The sequence below is a fragment of the Amia ocellicauda genome, chromosome 4 (assembly GCF_036373705.1).
Source record: "Amia ocellicauda isolate fAmiCal2 chromosome 4, fAmiCal2.hap1, whole genome shotgun sequence".
Taxonomy (NCBI): Eukaryota; Metazoa; Chordata; class Actinopteri; order Amiiformes; family Amiidae; genus Amia; species Amia ocellicauda.
This window is the reverse complement of record NC_089853.1, coordinates 54,438,223-54,464,270: the sequence shown is the minus strand read 5'-3', so window position 1 is coordinate 54,464,270 and position 26,048 is coordinate 54,438,223. Positions and strand designations below refer to the sequence as shown.

At 38.1% G+C, this 26,048-nt stretch overlaps 1 protein-coding gene across 1 annotated transcript in view; it reads right to left on the bottom strand.

Annotated features, from left to right (window-relative positions):
- necab3 (N-terminal EF-hand calcium binding protein 3) overlaps positions 1-25,673 on the bottom strand; it is a 53,239-nt gene extending 27,566 nt beyond the window's left edge. Inside the window, exons 1-2 of the mRNA XM_066702775.1 lie at positions 25,389-25,673; positions 7,902-7,926 (exon numbers count right to left, since the gene is read on the bottom strand). Of these exons, the coding sequence (XP_066558872.1) occupies positions 7,902-7,926; positions 25,389-25,514 (151 nt within the window). The 5' untranslated portion in view covers positions 25,515-25,673. The remainder of the gene's footprint in view (positions 1-7,901; positions 7,927-25,388) is intronic.
- Between the last annotated feature and the right edge of the window lie 375 nt (positions 25,674-26,048).

Here is a 26,048-nt window from a genome sequence, read left to right as displayed (position 1 = left end):
CCTGTTGAATGTATTTAAAAATATGTATTTTACATGTGTTTTCAATTATTTGTAATTCAGTGTATGAGTTACAATCTCATCACAAAAAATGTACATCACAACAAACTCAGCACCACAACAAAGATGGTCTACAATTACCAACACATCAAGACTGTTCTGTCCTGTTTTGGCCATGTGTGCCATTTGTGTTGCAGTTCAACGTTTAACAGTATTATGATTAGCACTGACTATATGTGTAGTGTGTGCAAGCTAGATATTTTTCCAGCAGTACACACAGTAGCTCAACTTTGAATAACAAATAAATTGTTCATTCTTTGTCTTGTCTCCTCCCCTCATTGGCTAATAGATCAGAGATGCAGGGAGGAGGCGAGGAGTTAATGACAGTGACAAATTTAGACTTTTGGGACAGTCAGAATATTTTTCTCCCACTCTCTTGTTGGGACTATGCAAGGAATCTCACATTGTGTCTTTAATCTTCATATGCTGTGTTAATATTGTGCTACGCTTATGTTGTTGTGATATCATGGTTATATTATCAAATACAACCCATTGATTAAAATTGAAAATGGAGAATATAAAATACTAGTGAAAATAATTAATTGTATTCAAATACATATCAATACTTTAAAAAATGATTTTCAAACACAGTCAATTAGTAATTGCCAAACAGGATACAATTCAAATACAAAATTGAAAGGTTATGTCATAAATATGTAATGATGTTTGACCCAGGAATGGTTGTATTACCGAAGAAACACTGCAGGTCTTTGCTCAGAACATATTTAAAAGGAGATGCTCAGTTTCTGAGAATGTATTACAGTTTAGCTGCTTTTCACGTGCTGGTGATAAGGAGGTGCAACCTGATCGGCCTGCCTCGGTCTCATGGTCTCCCACAGATCTGCCCACAGTTACAAGTGGCTCTTTATGCTAGGCGAGGACAATCATGTTAAAGTAGGTCCTCTCCATTAGATCTGTCAGATTGGATCAACAGACGTGGCAAGTGAACGCTCTGCAGTGAATTGCCTTTATCAAAGCCTGTCAGCTGGACAGATGCACAATGTACATTATTCCAAAAGAAAATGATTTATTTTCATGCTGCTTTAGTTAGCTTTATATTTAATTGCGTTCCATCTGTGAAGATATCTCTCAGTTTTGAACTGGTGGCTTCCTGTCAAGTGTAAGAGGATACAGTATTAGAAATGCTTCCAGCTGTCCTGTGAGAACAAGATTGAAGCAGTCGGCTGTTGCCAATGCAAGATCATTTACTGCTGATGATGAAGTCTGATATGAAGTGTAATTCTCTTGATCAGCTTCCCTCCCCTCTCCTTATACAACATGTTACAAGCAGTGTCACACTGTGGATATTACAAACAGTCTTCTGCATTGTATGGCTTTAAAAATGATGAAACTCAAAGATCACAATGACTTCTCGAAATGTCTGTCAAATACTGCGATTGGTATTCTTTTATTACTGTGGTAAACTGTAATTCCGAGTATAGTATAATGCTCTTAAATATGAAATTATGTGACACACCATATTTCCTGGTCTAGATGTATTCCCATATGAGCAAATGTAATGTAATTTCTCACACTTTAACACCAATTTCATCATCGGCTCAATGTTTTATAATACCGAGCATTCCGTGTACTTTCAGAATTAATACGATTTTGCAAGTGGTTCAAAGCTTTTAACAATTAATTTGGATTGAAATGGTACAAGCATACTTTAACATTTCAAAAGAAGAAAACGGCAAAGGTCAACTTTGATGTTCGTGTTCCTCAAAACCTTGGTTCGAGAAAAATCTCGTACTTGCTGCAGTATTAAATAAGAGACACAGTTATTTTGAAATGTATGTGCACAATGACACACTATAAGCTTTCACGACCTTTCTACTGTGTGAGAAATAGCCTCCGGGGGAGAAATACGTTCAGCTCAATAAACAGACTGTAAAAGTAGGCCAATACTGTTTTTTAATTTTTATTGTATATTTTTATTATTTAGGTGCTCAAATGATTCTGGCCTTGCCATCAAGCTACTCTCCATAAGATATAAGCCACAAAGACAACTTATCTTTTCCCGTGAACTTTGAACTTTAGATTTTTTAGGGGGGTTCAAAATCTGTAAGACTTGAGGCACAACCTCTACAAAACACAGTACGCCACTTATAATTATAATTAGAAAACCTAGCTAATTAGTTGTTTTCATTCCTCTCAAGATGAATGCACTACTCAGGAGTGCCCATAAGATTTATGTCCATAGTTGCAATGATGTGGTCAACTAAAGTCCCCGCCCCCATGTGCCTCAACGAATCAGAGCTCAGCGCTGATCACAGAAACCCTGACTGTCCCTGCCTTGAAAGCAAGCGGTAATCTCCACGATCTGGGGATCTAATAACTTCGATATGATCTGCAGTGACATCATTCTTGCTTAAGAGCACTCTGGGATGTTACAGAAGAAACGCAACAAAGCTTTCGATCGGCAGGGTAAATGGGCAAACTTTAGTTTCCTAATATCAAAACCATTTAGGGACTCTTAAACCTCACAAAGGCCCCACGTTCTCAACTAAAAGCTTCCTTTCTTATTACTCATCATTCTGAGTTTTTTTTATGATTCTAATGAATGCAATAAGCTTTAATAAATAAAACATGAGAGAAAATGCAGAGAACAAAGCCTTTTCAGTTTCTGCAGCAAGTTTTCTGAAATATTAAAATGCTGTAGTCTGTAAAAAATAAATATTTTTTAGGGTAATGGTTCTGTATGGACTACAACCTTGATTTAAAATGGTTAATGTTTGAATAAAAAACATTGACTTTAACTGAATATATAGTGTTTCTATATATTCTGTTTAGGAATACTCAATTTTAATATTATGTATAAAATGCAGAAAAATGTCATAGTTCTTTAAAAGAGAAATTAGACTTTGTTACCATGGAAAACTAGGAACCTTGATTAATATTTATATATATACAGTGGGCTCCAAAATTACTGGCACCCCTGACTGGCAATGCACAAACAATACTTTAAAAAATATGAACAATTAATTATAGAGATAAACTCAAAATACCAACATGTGAGAAATACTGTAATGTTTCAATGGAACCAACCAAAACCATACAATTATTTAATACAAAATAAATTTCACCAAAATCAAGGTTTCATAATTATTGGCACTCCTCATTTAGTACTTAGTGCAACCACCTCTGGCAAGGATAACAGCATGGAGTCTTTTCCTATAACATTTGACAAGGTTAAGGAACACATTTGGAGGGATATTGGACCATTCCTCTATGCAGATCCTCTCAAGATCCTTCACATTCTTGGGTTTGCGCTTCCCTCTTCAACTCAGCCCACAGGTTTTCAATTGGATTGAGGTCCAGCAACTGAGACGGCCATGGCAGAACATTGATTTTGTTGTCAAAGAACCATTTCTGTGTGGATCTTGAGGTATGTTTTGGGTCATTGTCTTGTTGGAAAGTCCACCAAGTCCCAGCCTTCTGGCAGAGGCAACCAGACTGTCAGCCAAAACTGCCTGATACTTGGTGGAATTCATTATGCCATCAATCTTGACCAGTGCCCCTGGACCTCTGGAATTAAAACAGCCCCAGAACATCACTGACTCACCACCATATTTCACCATGGGTATGATATGCCTCTCTTTGTATGCATCTCTGTTTCGATGCCAAACATGCCGATGACCAAAACGTTAAATTTTGGTCTCATCTGACCAGAGCACCTTCTTCCAGTCATAATTTAAATGACGTTTGGCAAACTCCAAGTGCTTGCGTCTGTGTCTTGGGGTCAGAAAAGGCTTTCTTCTGGCAACCCTTCCAAAAAAACTGTGGTTGTGGAGGTGGCGTCTGATGGTGCTTTTTGAAACCTGGTGACCCCAAGACGCTACCAAGGCCTGCAATTCTTTCACAGTGATTCTTGGGGATTTTGTTGCTTCTCTCATCATCCTCCTCCCTATGCTGGGGGCACAAAATGCATTTGTGTGTTCTACCCGTGAGGTTTTTAACTGTTCCATATCTTTTGAATTTGTTAATAATTGCCCTGACAGTGCTCAGTGGTAAATTCAATAATTTGTGGATCTTTTTGTAGCCATTACCAGATTTATGAAGGTCTACGACCATCTGTCTCTTTTGAACTGACAGTTCTTTTGTTTTCTTCATGGTGTTGGATGACAAAGGGATACTGCATATGTGTTACCTAATTTTTATACCCTGGTGAAACAGAAAGTGATGTAATGGCTCAATATAGTTCCTTAAGACTTAGATAAACTTAAATAAGTGGAATATAATTCCTGGTTTAATTTTGGTAGATGTTATTTACAACAATCTTTAAGGGTGTCATTAATTGTGAAACCTTGATTTGGAGGACATTGATTTTGAATTAAATTAATTTTAATTTAATTTAATTTAATTTAAAAAGTACATTATTTCTCACATGTTGGTATTTTGAGTTTCTCTCACTAATTTTGAAGCCCATTGTGTATATATATACACTCACCTAAAGGATTATTAGGAACACCTGTTCAATTTCTCATTAATGCAATTTTCTAATCAACCAATCACATGGCAGTTGCTTCAATGCATTTAGGGGTGTGGTCCTGGTCAAGACAATCTCCTGAACTCCAAACTGAATGTCTGAATGGGAAAGAAAGGTGATTTAAGCAATTTTGAGCGTGGCATGGTTGTTGGTGCCAGACGGGCCGGTCTGAGTATTTCACAATCTGCTCAGTTACTGGGATTTTCACGCACAACCATTTCTAGGGTTTACAAAGAATGGTGTGAAAAGGGAAAAACATCCAGTATGCGGCAGTCCTGTGGGCGAAAATGCCTTGTTGATGCTAGAGGTCAGAGGAGAATGGGCCGACTGATTCAAGCTGATAGAAGAGCAACTTTGACTGAAATAACCACTCGTTACAACCGAGGTATGCAGCAAAGCATTTGTGAAGCCACAACACGTACAACCTTGAGGCGGATGGGCTACAACAGCAGAAGACCCCACTGGGTACCACTCATCTCCACTACAAATAGGAAAAAGAGGCTACAATTTGCACAAGCTCACCAAAATTGGACAGTTGAAGACTGGAAAAATGTTGCCTGGTCTGATGAGTCTCGATTTCTGTTGAGACATTCAGATGGTAGAGTCAGAATTTGGCGTAAACAGAATGAGAACATGGATCCATCATGCCTTGTTACCACTGTGCAGGCTGGTGGTGGTGGTGTAATGGTGTGGGGGATGTTTTCTTGGCACACTTTAGGCCCCTTAGTGCCAACTGGGCATCGTTTAAGTGCCACGGCCTACCTGAGCATTGTTTCTGACCATGTCCATCCCTTTATGACCACCATGTACCCATCCTCTGATGGCTACTTCCAGCAGGATAATGCACCATGTCACAAAGGTCGAATCATTTCAAATTGGTTTCTTGAACATGACAATGAGTTCACTGTACTAAACTGGCCCCCACAGTCACCAGATCTCAACCCAATAGAGCATCTTTGGGATGTGGTGGAACGGGAGCTTCATGCCCTGGATGTGCATCCCACAAATCTCCATCAACTGCAAGATGCTATCCTATCAATATGGGCCAACATTTCTAAAGAATGCTTTCAGCACCTTGTTGAATCAATGCCACGTAGAATGAAGGCAGTTCTGAAGGCGAAAGTGGGTCAAACACAGTATTAGTATGGTGTTCCTAATAATCCTTTAGGTGAGTGTATATTGTGACAGTGTGGGGGGTCGATCCAGCACTGCAGTGCTCCGAGGCGTGTTTAAGGAAATACAAGTCTGGGATGTGGGGAAATTTGTGCTTTTATTTTACAGTGCACAAAAACAAAAGACCTACAGAAAGATTGACAAAAAACAAAAACCTTTTTGAGTCTAACTAAATACATAACACAGGGCCCCTCTATAACTAATCACAAATACAACAGCAGTCAAACACATCCTTAATCCCTAATCGTTGTCAATGTCCATAAACAAAGTCCTGTTAACCAAAAGCAAATCTTCTATCATTCTCCCAGATATTCCTTCACCTGTTTGTGTATCTTCAGATTCTGAACTACTGTAGATACATCCCAACATAAGACACCAGAGACATGCTCCCCTAGTTTCCCAGGTCAGAAGCATGGCCCATCTTACTAAAGTAATTAAGACTACATTCAGACTGCTGTTCTTCAGCTGGGAGAGAACAGTAAACAAAGCTGATTGCAATTACCCCCAAACTGTCAGCCTTAACATACAGTAATGCACTACTTGAGGATACTTCACCACAATCTACATATTATTTAACAGGTTTACTTGCTTTTTGCAGTTTCCACCCCCCAAAAAAGGTCTGTCTAGTTTATGATTGCAAAGTCTTTCTGTGGTACTAAATTGGGGTATGTATCCACTCAAAGCAGAGGCCTCATTATAATACCTCTTATTCATAAGAGCAAGCAGTTGCAGGAAGCTAGAAATAATAGAAATATAGAAAGGGTGCTTTTACAAAAAGAAGGGAGCATGGGCCTGCAGTCTCATTCAATTTGAATGATGTGTGACAGGGCCTTCAGGTGCTGTACTTAGCTCCTAAAACATGACCTGTTAACTGGAGGCATTTACAACCTTTTTCATTATTGTCCAAAGTGACCTGCCCTATGCGTATACATCTAAAGTTAGTTTGTGACTGCATTCAAACTGTATACCAATTAGTATGTGTCATAAACAAGTACTTGGACCTGCAATATCATGCTACACGGTATTAAGCTTCCTGCATCCTTGCAAAGAGCTTTTTATTATTTTTATTCACAGATAGGATAGATTTTCATTGCCTTGCTTTATTCTGGGTTTTTACAGAATGTGTGTCTCGTGGTGCTTGTTTGGCTCCCTGGTTACATATCTCAAGCCCTGCTATCTATAAGGATGAATTTGCTGTAGTTATGGGAACAAGCCCTACCTTGCATTGAACAGAGGCATCCAATAATATCATATTGTTTTACAAATCCTGGCGGTTGCCATGGCACAGTAATCTTGTGGTGTGATTTTTTTGAAAGTACAGGCGTCTTTATGCTTGATCATTTGAAAATATGTTTCACTAAGGTAAACTGCCGAACCAACAAACACCTTCCACCACATCCAAGCTCCAAATTAAATTATAATGATTTAATTATAGTGCATAATGCCTGCAGTGATTTAGTGTGTTTATCCTAATTGCCTGAAAATCCATTGCATTTGCTTTTGAAATCGAAGATTGTTCTTAATAATCAAGAAATGATGAGGTAAAAAACAAATACCAGAATTTCCATTCAATTCTCCCTTCATGTAGATGATAGCTTTCAGTTGACAGCTGAGCCAGTGTAAGATAATAGACTAACTTGAAATCGCCAACCACATGCAAGAACATGTCTAGAATTGTAGCAGTCTTTAAAGTAACAAATATACAGTATTTCTCTGAATGTTATTAACATTATTTAACACACTTCTTGTACATTGTTCAAGATGTATTTCTTCAGTATTATAGCAACAGAATAAAATGATTTTTGTTTGATCATTTACTTAAGTACAATTTATTTAGTATTATGATTCAATTAATTGTGTGTTCAGGTTTACAATAAACAAGTTCAGTTTCTGTGAAGCAGACAAGAGTATAACCATTGTAAATTAAAGCATTTAATCAACTTAATGTTTAGCTTTGATATAAATCAGGTCAATGTGACATAATAGGTGGGTTAAGATGTAGGCTGGGCCATTAACTGCTGAAATGCTTTTCAAAACACTTTTTTTCTATTTTCTGTTGTCAATACTGTGTGGTAATACACTGTAGATTTTCCCTGCTTATATACAAAACTGTATAAATGTCTCACTTAAATATCTATTTGGTACTTTCCTGCAGGCTTGCAAATTGTGTATATTAACTCACCATTCTTGTCGGCACGGCGAAAAATCTGAAAGAAGAAAAAATAATAATTAATTTCATCACTGATTAGGTGCCTAACTGTGCGTTTTTGTCATGAGATATTGCTTACGTGAGAAAAGCAGACAAACCAAGGATCTAAAACGTGAAGAGAAGAGGCAGAGTGGTAACAGCCTGCATTTTCACACTTAGTCATGATCTAAGAATGGATCGTTTTAAAATGTTAACATTGCACTCACATCATTGCGTACTGGCTTCGTTGTTGAAATGTCATTTTGTAAATATATACATAATGTCAACATTACATATTTAACAACAAACATGTACCTGTGGCATATGTGATACCAATCATATTCCAAAACCACAGTAGGTCCCAAAATGGACTGATGACAGGCAAACATTTTCAGTCTTCATGTGGTTTTGAAAGAGAGATAGCTGACAATTATATTTAAGTTGAGGGGGGTTTGTTTGAAAAATTGACATGCCCAGATAAATGGCGCCATTTCTATTATGCTATCTGTAGAGTCTGCAGCCTTGAATGACAGTTACTGTGTATATCTTGTGGGTGATTGCTTGTACAAAAGTATGTTCTTTCAGTAAAAGCCAGCTGAGTGACAAGTACTCCAAATTGGCACATTCATATCACTGTGGATTGGCACCAGCTCTTTTGACCCATCATTCAAAAACCAGAACTTTTGTTGTCAAGTGAACACAGATTATAACTTTGAGAGAAAGCGGTAGGGACTGCTGGCTAAACCTCCACATTGACAGTTGTGGGTGAGAAAGTTGAATAAGTAAGCAGTAGAATAATTCTGAGAAAATTAGTGTGATAGTTAAAAAGGGCAGATAAAAATATGGATCTTCTTGAATATGGATGAGTTATTCTTGGTAAAAGTTAACAGACACTCATATGCACCAATAGTTTTTGGTGACCTTTTCTGTCTGGCATTGTTCATTTGGCATAACTGTGGTTTGCCAGTAAACCTTGGTGTAGTAAACCTTGATGCAAACCATGCCCAAGTATATTACACGCATGGGAAATCCTTGGAGAACCTGAGCCCTTACTGTTGCAAATTCCCTGTGGTAAACTTCCATAGCCTGGTCAGTTTCATACCGTGGTTCTACTATGACATGCGGTTGAACCTAATTGTCCGTTCAGAGGGCTCGATGTTTATTGGAGTAGTTTCTTTTCATTACTGTGGCACGGGTTGGCAGATATGAGGATTTTACATTCATGAAAGAGAATATTTTCCAGGAAACCCAGGTGGGAGGAGGCACGAAGTTTTGTTAAATGAAGGCCTGATTGTTTTATTTATTTTTTGCTCTCCTAATCATCGCCTTCCCTGTTCATCAGAGTGAGCATGCTCACTGCAACACAATGGACATCAATCAAGGCTGAGCGGGAGGGCAAGATGGCATGTCTGTGTTATCAGGGTCTAATTATGCACTGAAACTAATTAACCCACTGGAAACAAGCCACACACCTCCGCCAACTCTTCCCACAGCCGCAGAGCAAAGCAGCACCCAACCCAACTGGCCATTAATCATCAGAAGTACAAGTCTGAATTTCCATGTTGTTCTTTTTTTTAACCTCGATATACAGTTTGGAATTTGCTTTTTTGTTTTGTTCCTGCTTGTAGGTTTGCTCCCCAAAATGAATGGAATAATTAGTCAATGTTTTAGATTTTTCTCCTTTCTGTACAGCTTTTATGTGATTATGCTACCAGTTTAAAGCCGAGCTCATGGTTATGTTTTATGTTTCTTAACTATTCAACACAGTTGGTTGTTTTTTACTTGTGAACTGAAGAACTGGGAAACCCTGAAATTGCATTATCCACACATCAGACCATTTGCTTCGTGGTCCTTATGTATATTTGAAAAGCAAACTGGAATTCTCTATTCTCTAATGATCTGTTTCTGCTCTTTGTTTGTCACGACCACACAATTCAGAGTGAGTGCAGCAGCAACAGCAATGATTGAGATGTTATAAAGTCGCCTCCTTCACATGAAACCCAGACAAGCTTTAGAAAAGGGAATATGTCAAAATGACATTCGATTTTTATTCCTATACAATGGAGTGGGACCCTCGGTTGGGATTTTCCACACAGGTAGCTGAGCATCAAATTGCATTACTGTTTTAATGAAAACCTCATTAAATCTATTATGACTGTGGGTGGTTCACAGCTCTGCATCTGAAATGATTCGGACATTTAATTTAGGATAACCTGCAATGGATTTAGCCTATTAACATAACAGCCAGGCCCTGGCATTTTAACACCAAAGCTTCGTAATGAGTGTTGACAGAACAAAGGCTCGCATACATGAGAGCTGACATTAAAAAAAGGAAAATCAAACCTGGCAATAAGAAAGTCTTTAAGAGCAAAGAATGATGCATCATTGACATTCTTCATGTGTCTCATTAAAAACTAAAACAGGTGAAAAAGAACCATAGCAATTAACAGGCACTTTATGTGATTGTTACTTTATCTGAGACATCTATCCCACCATTATTTTTAATCAGACAAAATGTATACCAGTGGGTGTACAATTGCAATCTGCGAAAATGTTGCACCTCCTTAAACACTGTTTATCACCTTATTAGAATCGTGCTACCCCCTAACAAAGTCTATTATTCGGGAGAAACAGTGCCTTGCGAAAGTATTCATCCACCTTGGTACTCTTCCTATTTTGTTGCATTACAATCTGTAATTTAAATGGATTTTTATTTGAATTTCATGTAATGGACATACACAAAATAGTCCAAATTGGTGAAGTGAAATTAAAAAAAAAAACTTGTTTTAAAAAAAAAATCGACAAAATAAAAAATGGAAAAGTGGTGCGTCCATATGTATTCACCCCCTTTGCTATGAAGCCCCTAAATAAGGTCTGGTGGAACCAATTACCCTCAGAAGTCAAATAATTAGTTAAATAAAGTCCACCTGTGTGCAATCTAAGGGTCACATGATCTGTCACATGATCTCAGTATATATAACTGTTCTGAAAGGCCCCAGAGTATGCAACACCACCGAGCAAGTGGCACCACCGAGCAAGTGGCACCACCGAGCAAGTGGCACCACCAAGCAAGTGGCACCATGAAGACCAAGGAGCTCGCCAAACAGGTCAGGGACAAAGTTGTGGAGAAGTACAGATCAGGGTTGGGTTATAAAAAAATATACGAAATTTTGAAACATTAAATCCATTGTTAAAAAATGGAAAGAATATGGCACCACACTAAAACTCATGGACCAGACAAGGAAGGCATTAATCAGAGAGGCAACAAAGAGACCAAAGATAAGCTGCAAAGCTCCACAGCAGAGATTGGAGTATTTGTCCATAGGACCACTTTAAGCCGTACACTCCACAGAGTTGTGCTTTACAGAAGAGTGGCCAGAAAAAAGCCATTGCTTAAAGAAAAAATAAGCAAACACGTTTGCCGTTCACCAAAGACTCCCCAAACATATTGAAGAAGGTATTCTGGTTAGATGAGACTAAAATTGAGCTTTTTGGCCATCAAGGAAAACGCTATGTCTGGCGCAAACCCAAAACCTCTCATCACCCCGAGCACACCATTACCACAATGAAGCATGGTGGTGGCAGCATCATGCTGTGGGAATGTTTTTCATCAGCAGGGACTGGGAAACTGGTCAGAATTGAAGGAATGATGGATGGTGCTAAATACAGGGAAATTCTTGAGGGAAACCTGTTTCAGTCTTCCGGAGATTTGAGAATGGGACTGAGGTTCACCTTCCAGCAGGACAATGACCCTAAGAATACTGCTAAAGCAACACTCAAGTGGTTTAAGGGGAAACATTTAAATGTCTTGGAATGGCCTAGCCAAAGCCCAGACCTCAATTCAATTGAGAATCTGTGGTATGACTTAAAGATCGCTGTACACCAGCAGAACCCATCCAACTTGAAGAAGCTGGAGCAGTTTTGCCTTGAAGAATGGGCAAAAAACTCAGTGGCTAGATGTGCCAAGCTTATAGAGACGTACCCCAAAAGACTTGTAGCTGTAATTGCTGCAAAAGGTGGCTCTACAAAGTATTGACTTAGGGGGGGTGAATAGTTATGCACGCTCAAGTTTTCTGTTTTTTTGTCTTATTTCTTGTTTGTTTCACAATAAAAAATATTTTGCATCTTCAAAGTGGTAGGCATGTTGTGTAAATCAAATGATACAAACATTTTAATTCCAGGTTGTAAGGCAACAAATTAGGAAAAATGCCAAGGGGGGTGAATACTTTTGCAAGGCACTGTACAGCTTGTAAAGTGTGTGACTGTACAAAAATGTGTAAGAGCAATTTAAATGAATGCCTAAATTAGAATGGGCCTAAATATTTTCTTATAAATACAACATCTGGAAAGTCAGTCAGTCAGTCTATTTTAAAATAGAACCACCTTTGATAAATAACTTAATTTGGAAAATGTTGCCAATTTTCTTGGGGGGGGGAGAATACAGAATAAAAGCAAAATGTGGTAAACTCATAATTATGTCAACATAATAGAGTAGTTGAAAAAAGTAAAACTGAAGAGATACGTATTCTGCATCTCCTTGAAATAAGCAATGTACTTTAGATACTTTGTTTGCTGCATACAAACATAATAACAACTCCAGGGATAATTTTGTCATTGAAACTACAATAAAATGGAAAAAATATATTAAACTTCAACTTACAGTGCTGTGCCCCAAGGTGCATCTTTAACATGCTAATGAGTCAACTGAGGAAACAGCTACACTGCGTCTTATTAAAGTTTGATTATTTTTCTGTATAATACATTCAAGAATAATGTAAGGAAATGTTATTTTTCTCCCCAACATCTGGCTCCGTAAATCCCTCAAAAGAAAGACTAACTGAGCTCATCTTTAAATTGGTAAAATCAATAGGGAGGGAGATGGGGCTGTAGCGTTTTGTGATGGTTAAATGTTCATTCTGGTTTTCCACTGCACAGCACAATGCCTAAATCTAAAAAATAAATCCTCTATACCTTTAAGTTCAAACATGCATGAACATGTTCCCAGCTCAGACATACCTCTTATTCCCAACATTAACAACCATTACAGTGATTTAATGACACAAATCTGCAGTATATAATTTGATTCTATATGTTTGGTTTAAGCTTATGTGATTACAGGCTTCTTTAATAGCGTTTTTCTTTCTGTTTGCACATAGATAAAACACTTAAATGTTTTACACACACACACACACACACACACACACACACACACACACACACACACTGTGTAACCACTGATTTTGTCTTTAATTTCGACTCCTGATATTGAAAACAACACTGAGAGCAGTACGCTGCTGATGGGACCTACAAAGACATAAATACAAATTAATACTAAATCAGCAAGACTATAGATGTGTACACAACAAACCAAGTGCATAGCTCACACACAGAAAGAGAGACAGAGAGACATCTACTGAAACTTGAAACTCCTCTCAGACACCCACTAGAACTCTCAGCATGGGATTTCCCCCCCACTGTGATTGTCAGACTCCACTAATGAAGACAGTGGTCTGAGAGATTACCTTTCTGAGGTAAACCTACATCCAACCATCCATAGACCCCTACTGAGCATCTGTGTTGGTGTGCCGGTGGCAAGATGAGACTCCTGATGAAAATGCTGCAGTTTAGTGAAGGTCTGGGTGCTGTTGTGTTTTTCAATATGAAATCTTAGACAATGTGTTGTGAGAGTTTGCCATCCCACCTGTTAATCAGTTATGGAGTGCTATCACACCTCTGTCATCCTTTGTACCCATCCAAGATGTAGACTTGGCTGCAATTGCTCACCACAGAGCCCTGATACTTATGCCAGTTGGGAAACCTGCACATAACATTATTAATTTGTTCTTTCTTGTTTTGTTTAATTTGTGCGTGATTTATTCTGCTTATATCAGTCTCTGAATACAGGTTTGTATAAATGCATTGTTTTAAGAGTGGGACAGATAGGTGAAGCTTCGTATCCAGAGTATTAATGAATATTGTGGTCATGCACTGCCAATAAGACCCTCAAGGGTTACTGATAATTCTGTGGTGCAAAGTATTCATGGAAGAGCTAGGAGACTAAAATCAGAAAATATTTCATTTTTCTTTAGATTTTTTTGCAGGATCAGGTCTTTAAAAGAATCAACCAAGGACATATCACATTAGAGGATTTCAAATTATATAATATATATATATATATATATATATATATATATATATATATATATATTATATGTATGTACAGTGAGGGAAAAAAGTATTTGATCCCCTGCTGATTTTGTACGTTTGCCCACTGACAAAGAAATGATCAGTCTATAATTTTAATGGTAGGTGTATTTTAACAGTATTTGACCCCTTCGAATTAGTACTTGGTGGCAAAGCCCTCGTTGGCAATCACAGAGGTCAGACGTTTCTTGTAGTTGGCCACCAGGTTTGCACACATCTCAGCAGGGATTTTGTCCCACTCCTCTTTGCAGATCCTCTCCAAGTCATTAAGGTTTCGAGGCTGAAGTTTGGCAACTCGAACCTTCAGCTCCCTCCACAGATTTTCTATGGGATTAAGGTCTGGAGACTGGCTAGGCCACTCCAGGACCTTAATGTGCTTCTTCTTGAGCCACTCCTTTGTTGCCTTGGCTGTGTGTTTTGGGTCATTGTCATGCTGGAATACCCATCCACAACCCATTTTCAATGCCCTGGCTGAAGGAAGGAGGTTCTCACCCAAGATTTGACGGTACATGGCCCCGTCCATCGTCCCTTTGATGCAGTGCAGTTGTCCTGTCCCCTTAGCAGACAAACACCTCCATAGCATAATGTTTCCAACTCCATGTTTGACAGCATTCCTCCTCTTCCAAACACGGCGAGTTGAGTTGATGCCAAAGAGCTCGATTTTGGTCTCATCTGACCACAACACTTTCACCCAGTTCTCCTCTGAATCATTCAGATGTTCATTGGCAAACTTCAGACGGGCCTGTACATGTGCTTTCTTGAGCAGGGGGACCTTGCGGGCGCTGCAGGATTTCAGTCCTTCACGGCGTAGTGTGTTACCAATTGTTTTCTTGGTGACTATGGTCCCAGCTGCCTTGAGATCATTAACAAGATCCTCCCATGTAGTTCTGGGCTGATTCCTCACCGTTCTCATGATCATTGAAACTCCACGAGGTGAGATCTTGCATGGAGCCCCAGACCGAGGGAGACTGACAGTTTCTTGTGTTTCTTCCATTTGCAAATAATCGCACCAACTGTTGTCACCTTCTCACCAAGCTGCTTGGCGATGGTCTTGTAGCCCATTCCAGCCTTGTGTAGGCCTACAATCTTGTCCCTGACATCCCTGGACAGTTCTTTGGTCTTGGCCATGGTGGAGAGTTTGGAATCTGATTGATTGATTGCTTCTGTGGACAGGTGTCTTTTATACAGGTAACGAGCTGAGATTAGGAGCACTCCCTTTAAGAGAGTGCTCCTAATCTCAGCTCGTTACCTGTATAAAAGACACCTGGGAGCCAGAAATCTTGCTGATTTATAGGGGATCAAATACTTATTTCACTCATTAACATGCAAATCAATTTATAACTTTTTTGAAATGCGTTTTTCTGGATGTTGTTGTTGTTATTCTGTCTCTCACTGTTAAAATACACCTACCATTAAAATTATAGACTGATCATTTCTTTGTCAGTGGGCAAACGTACAAAATCAGCAGGGGATCAAATACTTTTTTCCCTCACTGTATATATATATATATATATATATATATATATATATATATATATATATATATATATATACATATACACACACACACACACTACCGTTCAAAAGTTTGGGGTCACTTAGAAATGTCCTTGTTTTCCATGAAAACATACATGAAATGAGTTTGAATAGGAAATATAGCAAAATGAATAGGAAATATAATCATTGACAAGGTTAGAAATAATTATTTTTAATTGAAATTATAATTGTGTCCTTCAAACTTTGCTTTTGTCAAAGAATCCTCCATTTGCAGCAATTACAGCATTGCAGACCTTTGGCATTCTAGTTGTCAATTTGTTGAGGTAATCTGAAGAGATTTCACCCCATGCTTCCTAAAGCACCTCCCACAAGATGGATTGGCTTGATGGGCATTTCTTATGTACCATACGGGCAAGCTGCTCCCACAACAGTTCAATAGGGTTGAGATCTGGTGACTGTGCTGGCCACAAGATCCCTTTTACCCTGTACAAATCTCTCACTTTACCACCACCAAAGCACCCCCAGACCATCACATTGCCTCTACCTTGCTTGATAGATGGCATCAAGCACTCCTCCAGCATCTTTCCATTTGGTCTGCGTCTCAAGAATGTTCTTCTTTGTGATCCGAACACCACAAATTTAGATTCGTCTGTCCATAACACGTTTTTACAATCTTCCTCTGTCCAGTGTCTGTGTTCTTTTGCCCATCTAAATATTTTCTTTTTATTGGCCGGTCTGAGTTATGGCTTTTTCTTTGCAACTCTGCCTAGAAGGCCAGCATCCTGGAGTCGCCTCTTCACTGTTGACGTTGAGACTGGTATTTTGTGGGTACTATTTAATGAAGCTGCCAGCTGAGGACCTGTGAGGCGTCTGTTTCTCAAACTAACCGGTTCCAGATACATTAGTCATTTACAACATTAACAATGTCTACACTGTATTTCTGATCAATTTTATGTTATTTTAATGGACAAAAAAATTGCTTTTCCTTTGAAAACAATGACATTTCTAAGTGACCCCAAACGTTTGAACGGTAGTGTATATTTCCAAGGCCTAGACCAAATCAAAACATTGACCTGCCTACAAATTGCAAATTATAAACTTCAGCTCTTATGAAAGCTTTAATTTGTAAGCAGTAAAAAGTGGGTTCTGACAATAAATAAAAGCAGAAAAGGGCACAGGTTAATTCGAGAGTAGGTCAAACTCTTGATTTGGTCTAGACCTAAGCAATTAAGTTGAATTTATCCCACTGCGTTAAAATGGAACTGATCAGCAAAAGAGGTGCTTAAACTATGTGTCTGTGAGAACAAACACAAATACAAGTTTTATCTGTGAAATAAATGCAGATAGTTTATAGATCAATGCCAATTCTCCTTGTATGGCTCACTGCTCTAATGTACAATATTGGGCAAGCAAAGATCACCACACTTCTAATGGTAACACTTTAAGCCTCCCAGTTTCAGTTTATTTGCATAGTAGGTACTCAGTAATTATGTCTGTTGTGACTCATAAGAACAGTGTAATTATGCATTATTACAATGTACTTAATGTGTAATAATGATTAACGGTATATGTAAGTACACAATTGTAAATACATCACATAAAACTGATCACATAAAACTGGTCCCAATTTTTAATTTCAAAAAGCTCAATATGTTTTGAGAATGAGTGACTACAGTTGTGTAACAGTGCTTACATTAGATGGACAATGTAAACAAACGGCCGTGTCAATACATCCATCCATGCATTTTCAAACCCACTTATCTGAGAAGGGTGACCAAACCTCCCTTTCCTCAGCCACAGACTCCAGCTCCTCGTGGGGATTCCCAGAGTTCCCAAGCCAGCGGGAGATATAATCCTTGTGTCGTCCTCGAGATCTGTGCTCAGTGGGCCATGACAGCTACAGCCCCAAAGGTAACCTCCAGTGAACATCCTTACCAGATGCCCCAATAGGCGGAGATATCGAGGCTCAAAAAGTGGGATCAGTTTAATATATAATCACATGCGCATTTAAGAAAATACTTAAGTTACAAATGTGTACTTAAATATACCGTTAATCATTTTTTCACATTAAGTACATTGTAATAATGCATAATTACATGTTCTTATGAGTCACTACAGACTTATTGTAAAGTGTTACCTAAACTCTGTTAATACAAATAGGTGATTTAAAAACAGCATTTTACTTGCAAAATATTAATAATAATCATCATCAATATTATGTAAAAGAAAGAGATTTCAATTTACATTAAATACAAAATCAGGGGATCAGGGGATCAAAACACCCCTCTCTTCAGGAGAAAAACCTACTAATAATGTCAAATTAAAATAGTTTTATAATTTCTTTCACATGAAAATCAATATTTGTGCAAGAAAATTATAAAGAAACTTGATACTCTTTTGTCTGGTTTCACAGACCTTGATTGCACTAGTCTAGGACCACTCTAGCTAAAATAACATTGGGTAGTCCAAGATTAGTGCTAAATTGGACCTGTGAAACCTTGAAAAATTGAAGTAGCTGTGTGATTTATGTCAGTTCTGCTCCATCATTTATCAGTCATTTATTTCATTTTTGTCTCCTAAACTGCAAGTAGGAATACAGACAATATATATATATATATATATATATATATATATATATATATATATATATATATATATAAATGATGTAAATGATTGTGTCTGTGTATTTATTTTGTATTCATAGTTTGTAAATAATTTGTGATATAGAATATCTCAATACAATAGTAAACAATGCTTGGTCTTTGACCTCCCCTGTTGATGATATATAGAAACTATAGCAACAACCATTTAACTGCAATCTCATGTATAAATATTTATTCTGCACCCCTCAGTGAGGCTGTGAAATGATCAATTTTCAAGACACATCAGATCTATAAAGAAGCTCATGTTAAAAAGTGAACTGATACAGTCCATCACCAAAACTAATGTTATTGTACTGCAAACCTAAACTGAATAAAGACAAATGACATAATAGGAGCCACGTGACCAATTCATAGTGCATTCTCCAATATCCATTTGTTTTCCAGAAGCCAGCAAGTGAACACTAATGAAATACTGACAAAGTCATCCTGGTAAAAATAAATAAACAAATTTTGAAGGGGAACTCCACCAAAAATCCATAATTTCTCAGGTTATTCTATAACTATGAACATATTCTGTGGAGTGAGTTTCTCATGTCCAGCTCATTCTATGTACCAGAAATCAGAGATCGAGAAATATGCCGTGACATCACATGGGTGCTAACTCTGGAGCTGCTTTACTAGAAGTCAATGGGGAAAATCGGAAAAGTCATGAAAATCATTAAAAGGAAATGTTCCCCTTTGGAGAATGCACCAAAAAAAATAATCATGTAAAATAATAGCGACAGTTCTGGGTAGAAAAATAGGGTGATGGGGTCATCGAATGTGCATAAAATATTAGTTTTTAATGATTTTTTTGTCTTTTCTGATTTCCAAACCTAAAACTGCTTACTTTTACAAAAACAGACTTTGCCGCGACTATAAATCACCCTGATTTCATTCAATGTGTAATCGCAGGAGAATACCCCAAGAGGTTTCCCTGAGCTTCCAGTCAAGCCTCCATCTGGATGCAGGTGAGCCCGGCGACTGGGGAGTAGCCAGCTCCGGGCTCGTTTTCCTGTATCCCACAGTTTATGAACCCCCTGCAGCAGCTTATTAACTTTAATTACATCTCAGCACAATCTGCTTCATGTACCACTAGCATCCAAAAGCAGAGCAATATAGCTAAGGGTAAAAATATAATGCAGTAAAAGGTTTGCTTATCCTGGTGTCCCCTTCTCATTGTCCTCGAGAGATCTGGCACAGACTTTGTTTTATTGCAGGGTTACAGTGTAACACAGAACGTCTGTCACGTATTGATTTCAGCAGTCTTGGTTTGTCCGCTAAATGGTATAAAAATGTACAGGATTCACTGCTGTGTAGTAAGTGTAGTATTTTTATAGTCCATGATGCTTTGCTCATTTGTATGAAAGTTTATATATATATATATATATATATATATATATATAATGACTTGATGCTTATCATATAATTAACTTACACTTTAATTGCAATTATGTAATAATATATAATCTCATCATTTTCATATTTTTTTTAATCATGTGATTATGTCTTAATAACTGCTGAGCAGGTGAACTGCAGGTTTTACTCTGGAGAGAGAGAGAGAGAGAGAGAGAGAGAGAGAGAGAGAGAGAGAGAGAGAGAGAAGTTATTTAAATGGTTTGCATTACAGATTCAGAGCTTGTCCTAGTACTGCACTTGCTCCTATCTCTCTCTCTCTCTCTGTCTCTCTTTTTCTCTCTGCCATTCCACCCACCTGTCAACACACCACAGGTACTGTATGTAACAAATATGGGTCAGCGAATCTCGTTGTCTGTTAGTGGCATATATAAAGTACAGATAGATTACAGCATCATTGAGCAAGTTAGCTGTATCCTACTTTTTTGTTAATTCATCTTTATCATTCACGTATATAAATAATAAACAACTGTGCAGAAAATAAGGGTATTGTTTTTTTCTTGAAATTAAATTATGAGAAATTCATGTAAATATATGATAAGTATATTTACATCTTACGTGCACTTTGTTCTTGTGCCTGGATAGATTTGCATGCCACCAGTTTGTGAAAGCATTCTTCTATTCTTTGCATATCAAGGGCTGCGGAAATATCTTAGTGCTGTATAGACTGTAAGGCCCTCTTTTCTATGGCCGTGGGAGTAATGTGCGACAACAGATTCCTTCTCCAGCTCATTTCCTGGCGTACTATTTTCTTGGAATACAATGGCTGGCATGGCAGACAAAGGCCAGAGGATCTCACACACACCAATGTTACACATATATTACCATAAGAATTAGGAAAAATTAGGACAAGCACCATAAGACAGTGTTCACAGCTGTTCACAGTGTATCTGACAGGCTATAGGCCTAATTTGTGGCCTTAATGACTGTTGCAAATAACAATGATAGATGGCTGGAGGAATCCTGTGCCACCCGTCTCCTGCTGCAGTTGCTAATGTAATTTGAGAAGGCAAATGAATGGGTTCCACCCTATATATCTTCTACTGGGTGACAATACCAATATTGTGACAAACGGCACCAGTAATGACAGTGTATTGTTCTTCCAAAGCTCATAAAATGTTGCCCTTAAAAAGTAAATACATTAATAAATATATTAGCTCATAATCTCTGATACAGTCCAGCACTGGTGGATGGAGGTCAGTCCAATTATTTTTGGAAACAAAGTATTATATTACTGCTTGTGTTGAATATGTGAAAGACTGAAGCCTGGGGCTGGCAAGCCTTACAACTGTATATAGCAGAATCAAATCAGCTGTATCCTTATTTCTCTCATAATTTCAACTCAAGACTGTGTCTTTCAGCTGCTGTTCTGTTTTTGTTATTATGTGCCTTGAGGTCTTTCTTCTGAAGAAATAAAAAAGTACACTACCAGTCTGCATTGTTACAAGAAAAAAGAGAAATGGCAGGAAAATGCAAATAACAGACTTCAGTTAACTACAACTAAGACATCAAAATGTTGTAGACACTGATCACAATGCAAAAGTAAAAGCTCTTCAAATGTTAAAATGTGTGTTCACAATGAGCAACTTGTCATCCCTGGGAAAAACTTAAGAAACCTTTTATGTTTAAATTATGGAACCTAAAAAAAACTATTTCAAACAACAATGCATTGAATCTAAAACTACCTATATAATATTGATGTAGAACTGTAACAATGCAAGACCTCTATGTAGTGATATAACCAAACACAGTGTTCAAAACCACTTCCCTAAAATGCCCTCATGATTTGTCACCACGGGGCTGAACTCTTTGCTAGCATGTTTTTTTGTTAAAGCGTACTTCATCAGAGTGGCTCACCTGAAAAGGAATGGGGATGACAAACTCTCCCCCTGCGGGCTACACTTCCAAACCACACACAGTTGCAACTACAAAAGCACGGTGTGATGAACTGTACAAATACTGAAACAAATCAAAATTCATCACAGGCACCGCTATCTTAGAGCATAGTTTGCTGGGATTAAAGCTTCATAAGAGCGATCTTACAGACTGTTTGTTTGGCGTTCTTTTTGACATTACAGAACCATTGCTGTTAAAATGGAAGGGCTGGGAATCGACACGACAGAGACCCCTTTTCTTAATTGAATCATGTTTCTGTTTTTGATCAAAGTGCAGCGATATCAAGCAGAGTTCACCATGTTAAAGGATTATCACAGGTTCAGCAGGAGGTCCATTACTGGGATGTGCTGAAGAATCCCATGTTGTGACTTAATAGTCATTGTGACGGAAGAGAACCTATGCGTCATGCGATTCACCATCATCAGAGATTGACTGTTGGTTAAAACAGACTGGCTCTGTGACAGCCATGCCTTCCAACCCAAGTTACGCAATCTGTTTTGTGAAATGCACAGCAACAGCTTGCTAGCCAAGGGGCCAGTGCTTTGCAAGATGTTGGAGAACATTCAATTTATAATGGATTTCATTTATTTTACATATTGTCCACAAAGGGGAATGCTTCACACTTTTAATGTAAAATAATCCCGAATTGCTATTAAAGTTGTCGAATTTATAATGGAGCCCCAAAAGCGGTGGCATGTTTGGCAGATAGGGAATATAAGATCTTCTCCAAGGCGTACAGCTCCACAAAATCATATGACTGTTTTGCAAAGTGTGACGCCCTGATTGGCCTGCTTCCCGTGAAGCTGGATCGCCATATGGAGTGTCTTTCTCTGCTTGTCATAAAACACCAGCTGTCGGATTTTCTCATTTTTTAATTTGTCCCTCTTAAAGGTGTTATTATGCCGACGAATTGATGTCAGCTCTAATCGCTCTACCCGGCGTTCATGTCAAGAGGCCTTTGTTTTATTGATTTCCTTTTCACAACTGCGCACTGCTGCTTACAGCAAGCACTGCCCTTGCAACCAGGTGGAGAATGCCTTCAGAAATGCCTTCATTTTAACACCTTTTTTTCTTGGTGGAGTCAAGTGCTAGATGAGTAAGGGAGAGGTCAATTAAAGGCCTTCACTTATTCATTAAGTTGTTTATCTATGTATCAATTTATCCAGCTTGCTCCTCTATGAACACTTGTACATAACGGGGAAGGCTACACTATCTCTTACTCATTTTAATAGAATTTCTGCTTTGCTGTTCTATCTATTTTCTTACTAGGAGGTGGCCTTGCATTTTGGAATGATTCAATCAGCCACACTTCTTGCGCCCCCTCCACATGGCTCTCTCCACTGTGAGCAGCACACTCACCTGCAGACTCCTGCTGTCCCCACAGTGGGAGTTTACCTTAGCACACGGAGTCGGCAGCTGTATCCCTCACTGCCCCCTGACGTGCTTGAGGAAACAGATGATGGCGTGTGAGGAAGAGCTCACAGTGAACGCACTGAGAAAACCCACAGCTTTTGTGAGCGGCTTATAGTGTTGGGTGCCCCTGCTTGTTCGCCAAAGCATTGTGTTTGTAGAAAAGCACAATAATTATGCTTGCCAGTCAATCAGCTGCAATCTGAATGATTTTCTCGAGGCTGAATTGTTGTTCAACACACTATGCGAAGGCTCATTCATATGGAATAATATTATCTAACTAAATGACGTTGTTGAAATTGAAAGGTGTGAAGACGTTCAATTACAACTCTAAGGTTTTATTTGTTTTCTTTAAAGTCTAGATTAAGTGCATACATATTACATGACATTCCAGCTAATTACTGATTGTTAGCTTTTTTATATAGTCTTTCTGAAACTGGCAGTGGCACAATACATTCTTAGGTATTTTTTTGGTATTTCTAAGTACAATCAGTGCAATCCCTTATTATAGTTCAGGTATAATATGATCTCATTGGGATACCTTTCAAACTGCAATCTTGCTACTGTGCTTTGTTCCTGATGGTTCTGGTGGGATTTTAACAAGCCACATAAATATGCAGTTCATTGTCAATACAGACTCCTTGTTTGTGTTTCTCAGGATTGTGCCATTTCAACACATCCCAGACACTATAGTGGTGATGTCTCATTTCCCTTACAAGCTGGCATACATTACCTTCTTTAGACTTTGTTTCTATTTAATGATCATGATAGCCACAACATGGTATAACAATGGCTAAAACTAGCAGCTGGCTATTACGTACAGATTATATCAGTCACATTCGAGTGTTATGCAACGTGTAGGAAACATATTCTAGAAGAAGGGAGTCACTGTATCTTCTCCAATGCATATGTTATAGATCTGTACATGGTAGGCATACATCAATTCAAAATTATCGGCTATGGGGTAAGTCATTAAGTCATCACTCTTGTGTGTCAAGCAATGACCTTTAAATTATTGCTGCAAAACAGCTGGGACACTCCACAATATAGGCTGTGTGCTGTGATGCAATAATTTACTGTGTATTTATATATTGTACCATATGAAACATTAATAAGGTGTTGGCCAAAATTGTATGACTCTCTTGGGATACAAAGCGAAACTGCAAAGCTTAGTGTACTATCAATACACTGGAGTTTAGCAAAATAGGCCATGTGAAAATCAACTCCCTCACTTCTGAAAAATTAAGCACTGATGTAGTTTCATGTTTTTAAAAAGAGAGAGGGAATGCTTTGAAGTGATTGCAGTTTAGAACGAGGGATATTTAGCATGTATAGCCTCTGTAGCCTCTTCATTTACAGTAACAATTGCTCTCTAAAAATCTATGCGTGCTAAGAATACGAATACAGAGTAAACAATCAATCAATAAATAGTAATCACTTTAGGAAAAAAAAACTTCTGCATTTAAACTTTGTAAAATAAAATCAAGAAAGGTTTAATATTCCTTTCTTGATATGTTTACAAAGTTTAAATGCAGTACAATGACACTATATATATATATACACATTCGGACACATTATACTACACCTATTTCTACATTTCTGAGGAGGTAATACCATCAATGTAGATTATACTAGACATGGTGTGTTTACAGACTTTTGTCCATATAAAAATATATGATTCAAATTAGAGCTTGATTTTAAATCTCCCTGGATGTGCCTCCGCATTTGAGAAACGGCAATAAAATGTGTTGCTTTTTCTTACATCTTGAAATCGCTTTGAGATTAAACCATTGGTAGGTTAAATAAATAAATAAATAAATACATACATACATACATACATACATACATACATACATACAGAATGTGTGGAAAACGGCTGAGGAATCTGAAATTGTGATTTCGCAGATAGACGCATTTTTTTACAATAGAAAAAGTGGAAAAAAGGTTAACTAAAGGCCAAACAAATAAATAAATACATTCAGAATCGTATTTAATATGTCGGCTACTATTACATTAACTGTTGATAATCAGCTTTATTATGGGAGTTCATTTACTTATTTATTATTGAAAACGTTACAGTAGTCGTCCCTTAAAATGTTTTAATATGTTTAAATATACGTTTTGTAAAATTCTCAACAGAACACGCTTTTAACTTATTTGATCCGTTTGTGGTAATATTTAGATTTAGCTATGTATGCATGATCGTTGCATAATTACTTTTTTGTATATTTTTACACCACTGTTCCTTTTAGAAAAATGTGTCTTTATTCATAATCGACAGAATCCCTCCAACTATTGTTATCTTGGTATTTAGGCTTTTTTGTGTAGGTGGTAAATCAACAACAACTATCATCATCATCATCAATGCACTTATTACAGCATTTGGTTGTAAAACTGAAATATGCAATTAACTTACGTCTTGGAAAATGGAAAGTCCTTGGTCGGGATTCTTCTGCAGGATCTGCTGCTGCTGTTTGCAGTACAGGTGCTGCTGTTTTGCGGATTGGAGGCACATTGTGATGATCTCCGTGCATGCCATCATTTTCAAAGGAAATAAAGATGCGTGTCTGGACTTTCTTTAAATAAATAAGTAAACCCTTTGGCTGTATGAGGTGGTGCGATGCCCGTCTGTGCTGCGCTGTGGAGGAGCTGGCCGCTGCGGGCACAGGGATGCTGAGGGGCCGCTGTCGCTTCAAGACGCTGCTCCGCATCCAAGCAACTTTCCTCCGTTAAAAGAAAGATAACCCCGCCCCTCCGCGCTGATTGGCTGGCGTCTTCCAGGCGAGGGACCGCAGAAAGCCTCGGCTCTGTAGAGCTGCAACCCTGCAGAGCTGCGGCCGCGCCGGGGCTGCTTTCTTTTCTTTTTCTTTTTGTTGGTGCCTCCACCTTCTTCTTCTTCTTCTTCTTCTTCTTCTTCTTCTTCTTCTTCTTCTTCTTCTGTTTTCATGTTTAACCTAATTTCAACCATTTAACACAATTGTATCTATGTGTTACATTTTTAAAATTGCAGAAAACTTCCATCACTGTAATATAGGATAATGCAACATACACTATTAAATATCTAAGGAATGCATTT